We start from the raw sequence: 6,869 nt of genomic DNA, 5'->3' as shown, positions 1-6,869 counted from the left end.
AGCACAGCGTAGGTGGCCGCCGTCCGCATCTAGAAGGCGCACACCAGGAGCAAGCGCAACCCTCGCTGCCGCCCGCCGCGCCGACCCGACAGGAACCGAAGGGCGGAGGCGAGCACCCAAGGCCACCACCACTGGACCGCGCCAGGGGGCTGCCAGATCCTCAGGGGCCGCCAAATCGCGACAGGGGAGACGCCGGTCGCCGGAGTGGAGCAGATCAGATCGGGAGGGTGGAGCCTCCCCAACCATAGAACGTGCGGGTGCGCGAAGGAGCTCCCTGCCGCCGCCGGCGTCTTCCGGCGGCGGCGAGGGGAAAGAAGGCATGGGGAGGGGGCGGTAGCGACGGCGGGCTGGCGTTTCGCCCGAGCGGTCGCAGGAGTGACGTGGGCGTTGTTTTTGCAATACTATTATGGTGCAATCCTACAGTGGCTTTGTGATAATGGGCTAGATGCAACACCGGAAAATATTGGGCTCTGCTCCAACACTTTGATCACCAACACCGGGCAAGCAAAGCAAGCTACCATGGGCAACAGCAAGGCGGCGGTGTGCGTGCTGGCGCTCGTCCTGTGCAGCCTGCTCGCCGCGGACACGACGGCGGCGGTGGCGGGGTGCGACGCGAGCGCGCTGAGCCCGTGCGTGGGCGCCATCATGCTGGGCGGGGCGGTGACGCCGGGGTGCTGCGCGCGGCTGCGCGCCCAGCGGGCGTGCCTATGCCAGTACACGCGCGACCCGTCCTACCGCGGCTACGTCAACAGCCCTAGGGCGCAGAGCGTCGTTGCCGCCTGCGGCCTCCCCAGGCCCAAGTGCTGATCGCCCTCGTCGCCGCACTCGCTATATGTATCGGCTCCGCCCCATGTGAACGGCATTGTGCACGATGTCGGGCACCGGTGGGCGGCGGTCTACGTAATGTAATGTGTGGTTAATTATACGGTCCACGACGCCATCGAGCTGGCACCTACTCCCTCCATCCCAAATTACTTGACTCATATTTATCTTAACACAAATGTATCTAGACACTAAATAAATATAGATACAACCGTATTTAGACAAATTCAAATCAACTAATTTAGAACGAAGAGAGTACGTGCATGTACGGTTGCGTTGTGGACATCTGTCTAAATAAACGTCGCTTTGCTTGCGTTCTCATGTTTTACTACCGCCTATGAATAAAGTTTTTCCCCAACATTAGTTCCATCCTTCGAATTGGTTAGTTCATCATAATGTTACCCCAAGAGAAAACATCATCAGTCTGCACAAGAAATTGGAGGTATCATTTAAGAGCATCTCTAACAGCCGCCCAGCACACGGCATACTAAAAAACCGTTTGCAGTGTGCCAATTGTCTGTTTTAGCGCGACGCGGAGCGTTTGCTTCAGTGGCTGCTGCAAAGTTTAGCGCGTGTGAGTAGCTCCAGCAGGCGCGCTAAAAAGTAGCGCGCGCGGGTAGCTCCAATAGGCGCGCTGAAAAGCAGCGTGCGAACAGCCGATATTTGTCATATGTTGCATTTTGGAGGCGAGATGATATTTCAAATGTTAAAACAAAGACATGGCATAATTTTAAATCACCCAAACAAGTTCATGACATAAAAGTTCATGCCCACAACATCATCCAACCAAGTTCAAAATCCGAACCAAGTTCATGACACAAAAGTTCACACGAACGAATGGCCCATCAACAATTAAACCTCGTCCTTGTATTCATCCTCATCTTCCTTCGATTCACCATCCTCATCCGAAGACGATTCTTCCTCCTCCTCTTCATTGTCGCCCGCCGCACTGCCTTGAGGGTGGCCGCCGACCTTTGGCAATCTTGGTTGATTGTCGACCATCGGGAGTGAAGAGATCGGCCCGAGCGGTCAATTCCATAGTTGTTGTGTCAAAGTGCTCCTTCATCCGGTTCCAATATGCATCTCTACTTTGATCACCTCCAACGGAGGGATCCCTCGACACTTGCAAACAAGTATTGCATAGCAAGATGTCTTCATCATTGGTGTAGTTGCCGCCTCTTTCTTTCGGCGCGTTGACGATGCCCTCACCATCCTCGTCCACCTCGAACTCATGCTCATCGAAATGCATGTATTGGTTTGGGACCAATGAGAATTGTTGGAGCCAACACCCATAGTTGACATATATGCCTCATCGTTGAAACTACAAAGTATATACAACGAAGCAAATAAGCTATCCATATGTATGCATTCAAACAACAACAACAACAACAACAACAACAACAACAACAACAACAAAACAACAACAACAACAAAAAAAAAAAGTTAGCGAAATTTTATACCTTGGGGACATTTCATCGAACACCTTGTGCGCGTCGGCCGCTGGCTCAACAAGTGAGCTCGCCGGCGCTTCGGTAGCCACCGCATCCGTCGCTCGCCCTGCAAGCTTCTTCCTCGACGGCTTAGAGGAGTCGTCTGCTGCCTTGTTCTTCTTCGCGGATACCTTTCCCTTCTTCGCCCGCGCCGCACATGGGAGCTTTGAGAGGGGGCACGTGGCTTCACGGCGGGCGCCGGCGCGATGCCACCCGCCACCGGGGTCATCCGTGGCAGCATGAAAAGGCCGCGCGCGATACCGGTGCTTGGAGGAGCATCGACGGAGGCGAAGCCAAAGCTCCCTGCGCTAGGGTTTGCGGCGGCGGCATTCGAGGGGTTGTGGGTGTAGGAAGGGGTGAGGGGGGTGCCGGCGCGGGCGTCCATTGGGTCAATTTGCAGCGGCGGCGTGGGCGGGGCGAAAGTGGCATGGCGGAGAGAGTGCTGCGCAAGCGCTCGAGTGTGTGGCGCGCGGAAGCGGGCGCACCAAATAAATGGCGCGCGATGGCGGTTCGGACCGCGCGCTAAACCCTTTATGCCGCGTGCGCTTATTGCGCGTCCGCTTCAGCTGGGTTAGTGATTGCGCGCGCGCTAAAAAGCATAAATTTGCGGCGCGACACTTGTATAGCGCGGCTGTTTTGAGATGCTCTAACAGTCCGATTATCTTACACGTCCACCTGTCTGGTGAATTGATACGAAATTTGGCTGAAGCTAAGCTCGCTAGTTTTCAATGATTTTGGGCTTCAGATAGGAACTGATGCTAAGCTCGCTGATGAAACGGACAAGCTAGCCGCTCCAGCTCGGACGACGACGTCCCTAACTCCATCACATACAGCCTCAGCTGATGCGCCAAGGCTTGAGCCACCCCTTGATCTCGTCAGACTCCATGACCTCCCTCACACTACCACACTGAGCCCCTATGCCGACGTCCCAAGCCGTCGGCATAGCCCTGATTCCCGTCGGCATAAGCCTACGCCGACGACCCCCGTCGGCATAGGGCCGTCGGCAACATATGCGTTGGCATACCCCAGAGCCCGTCGGCATAGATGCCTATGCCGACGGCGTCCGTACATCTATGCCGACGGCCAACGCTCTATGCCTAACAGTGACTGCCGGTGCCGCCGTCAAGTGCTGCCCATGCCTACGGCTAAGCCGTCGGCATAGATGCAAAACTATGCCGACAGCTTTGCCGTAGGCATACACACCACACGGCGGCTCCTGGTATCACGATAGCCATCTATGCCTACGGCATTGCCGTCAGCATACCTGCTCACCAGAACCAAAAAAAAAGATTAGCCAAAAATCCTAGCTATTTACGAATGCTTATACAGACATGATTCAACAACCATGAATTTGCAAACACAGACCATAGAATATTTTTTATGTACATAACGTTACAATTCTAAGACTGCACAACAACATTAGAGGAGGCCGAGGGGCGGTGGTGGGGGAGACAAGGCAGCAACGATGGAGGTGGCATGCAATCAGTATAACAAACCAAAGATCCTACATATGAGGATGAGTGGCATACAATTAGTATAACCAACCGAAGATCCTACATATGAGGATGAATATGTAATCTATACACTGAATTTACCAAAAGAAACCCGCCTAGAATAGGGGCATCCAACTAAAAAGGCAGAAAATTATTGCCTTTGATGAAGATAACTTGTCATGTTGGTGCTTGAACCAAACAATGCTACTACTCCCTCCGTCCCAGAATGTAAGACGTTTTTTGATACTATGATAGTGTCAAAAAATGTCTTACATTTCGGGACGGAGGGAGTAATACATACATCACAGAGATGCTCCAGTTTCGGTTGTATCTATCAAGAATGAGTTGTTCAAGGCAAGCTCCAAAGAGAAAGAAATTGGTCTCTGATTGTGACTGATGATACTTACTAATAAAAAATTTCAGTCAAAGTAAAACCAAAAAATCGATACATATAAACTGAACCAGAGCGTGGTGCTGATTCATATGTACTCCCTCCGTTCCGAATTACTCGTCGTGGTTTTAGTTCAAATTTGAAGTAAAACTACGACGAGTAATTTGGAACGGAGGGAGTATATATAGAAGATGCAAGTGTCATCGAGTTGGTTTTAGTCAAAGTAAAAACAAATGGACACATACAAAACTAAACGAAGGTGGTGTTGATTCATGTGCATGTACAGATTGAGGTGCCATCCAGTTGGTTTCAGTCAAAGTTCAACCAAAACAATTGACACATACAAACTGAAGAGAAGTGTGGTGCTGATTCATATGTATATACAGAAGATGCAAGTGTCTAGAGTTGGTTTTAGTCAAAGTAAAAACAGATGGACATATACAAAACTAAACCAAGGTGGTGTTGATTCATGTGTATGTACAGATTGAGGTGCCATCCAGTTGGTTTCAGTCAAAGTTCAACCAAAAAAATTGACACATACAAACTGAAGAGAAGTGTGGTGCTGATTCATATGTATGTATGTACAGGAGATGCAAGTGCCACCAAGATAGATAGTTTCAGTCAAAGTAAAAAATTTTTGGAAACATACAAACTGAAGCAAACCGTCATGCTTTTTCAACTGTATATACAAAAGATGCAAGTGGTATCCAGAATTTGGATAGAGGTAGTACCATCATGTGGTGAATTTTGTGAATCTATACTCTGCATCTACTGTCGTGGGTTTGTCACGGCAGATGTCCTTGTGAAAGGACTTAGTCGTGGAGCCATCGCAACGGGTTAGCTTAAAGGGGTTAAACCGGACAAGGGGACACGGGGAGTTATACTAGTTCGGCCCCTTCGATGAAGGTAAAAGCCTACGTCTAGTTGTGATTGGTAGTGCTGGGTTTCGAAGGCCAGGGAGTGAATCCGCTTTGTCTGGCTCTCGAGTTGTTGTCTGTTGTCCCTAAACCGCTGTCGGGTTGTCCCTTTATATACATAGGTTGACGCCCGCCGGTTTACAGAGTCCCGAAGCCGGATCATAAACGTGTCCGGTTCGGTCTCTATCCTTCCTATCTTATAATGCAAGTTACATAACAAGGTCGGTTTACATCTACAGGCCTTAACTCGCCTCTGGGCCTTGGGCCTTCATAAAGCGCCATCATTCTTACGTCTTCATGGGCTTCTAATCTTCATAAGGTTAATCCAGCTACCCCTGGCCGGTTTACGTCCAGTAGTAATATCCCCAACATTAGGCCCCAGATTGGTTTGAACTTGTTCATGTCAATCTTCAATACTTAGAAAAAATTCCTCCCTTGCATCTTCACCTTGATCCTATAAACCGCCGTGATGTCATACTTCAGGATCATGATAAACCGCCCTAACGTCATCTATCCGTTGAAGCTGAAGATTACCTTCATTAATGCATATCCAGTCATCGAAGCGACACCATTATTAACTATCCGCTTTTGAGCTCCTCGATTCCCGCACTTGTCGCCTTATCGCTTCACCTTATAAATAGGGCCACTGGTCCTTATCATTTTCCCCTCATCTCGTTCGCTTCTTCTTCCTCCTCGCGACACCTCCGCACCTGAGCGCCACCGCCATCGTCAAGCCTCGCCTCTGCCTCACCATTGGCCGCTGCATCAACCTGTTCGTACCAGAGTTCCGCAGCACACCTCTGTTGCTTCCGCGGCCGCAGTAAGTCCTTTCCTCCTTCCTTAGATTCATTAGGGTTTCCCTATTCTTCGCAGTTCTCTGAAGTTCATCAATGCTTCGGTGTTGTTCTTCCCTGTTCCTCCTTAGTCTATAGATGGACACTTCACGCCTGACGTATCCCTTGCCGTGGCTAATCTTCTGTTACCACCACAAACCCTTATGCGCAAAAACTGATCTAGTCCTTCATAAACTGTTTCGGGTCCTACCCTTTTTAGGTCAAAATATTTTTGCCTTTCTGTCTTCGGTAGATCCAAAATTCCCATGTGATCCTGTGAAACTTGTTTTTCCTTACTTAGCCATTTTCGCCTTAGATCTGTATCCTCTGTACTACGTAGGCGGTTTATCTTTGTAAAAACAATCTATCTCATACCATTAGTCCCCTAGTAAATCGGCAAACCTTCTTTATGTTGATTGTAATAGTCTGGTTTAACAACACATGTATGCCCTTGATATGACCTTGCCATTTACTATTGTATTTGTCTCCGGTTTATGCAATTTCACATACCTGTATATCTTTATTCCATTGCATCTTGTATACCACCGTGAATGATTTGTAAACCGGCATTTCTTTTCCATCTTTTTGTTTCACAATGGCCAAACAGTTTGCCGCTTGCAATTGGGCTCGTTCCCGGGTCACCGAGGAACAGTTGAATGGGATGGTCAACATTGGCACCTTGCCTAAGAAAACTGAAATTCGATGGCGAGTTCCAGGAACAGAAAATCCTCCAACCCCAAGGCAGGGCGAGGTTGTGGTCTTTGTCAACCACATAGGCCGTGGTTTCAAACCGCCAGGGTCAAATTTCTACCGAGATGTGGTTGCCAGTTTCCAACTCCATCCTCAAGATATCGGACCCAACTCGGTGTCCAATCTATGCAACTTCCAGGTCTTCTGTGAAGTGTATTTACAAGAAGAACCGA

The 6,869-nt window shown here is 49.5% G+C and overlaps 1 protein-coding gene across 1 annotated transcript; it reads left to right on the top strand.

The window, feature by feature from the left end:
- Nucleotides 1–519: 519 nt before the first annotated feature.
- Nucleotides 520–807, top strand: LOC125524069 (probable non-specific lipid-transfer protein 2). The gene has a single exon (XM_048689140.1). The coding sequence runs from the start codon at nucleotides 520–522 to the stop codon at nucleotides 805–807; it is 288 nt and encodes a 95-aa protein (XP_048545097.1).
- The last annotated feature ends 6,062 nt before the right edge of the window (nucleotides 808–6,869 follow it).

The sequence above is a fragment of the Triticum urartu genome, chromosome 7, assembly GCF_003073215.2.
Source record: "Triticum urartu cultivar G1812 chromosome 7, Tu2.1, whole genome shotgun sequence".
In the NCBI taxonomy this organism is placed as follows: domain Eukaryota; kingdom Viridiplantae; phylum Streptophyta; class Magnoliopsida; order Poales; family Poaceae; genus Triticum; species Triticum urartu.
This window is presented reverse-complemented; position numbering and strand designations above follow the sequence as displayed.

What these genes read in the sequence shown, in the direction of transcription:
- LOC125524069 (XM_048689140.1), top strand. Translation starts at nt 520, where the DNA reads ATGGGCAACAGCAAGGCGGCGGTGTGCGTGCTGGCGCTCGTCCTGTGC.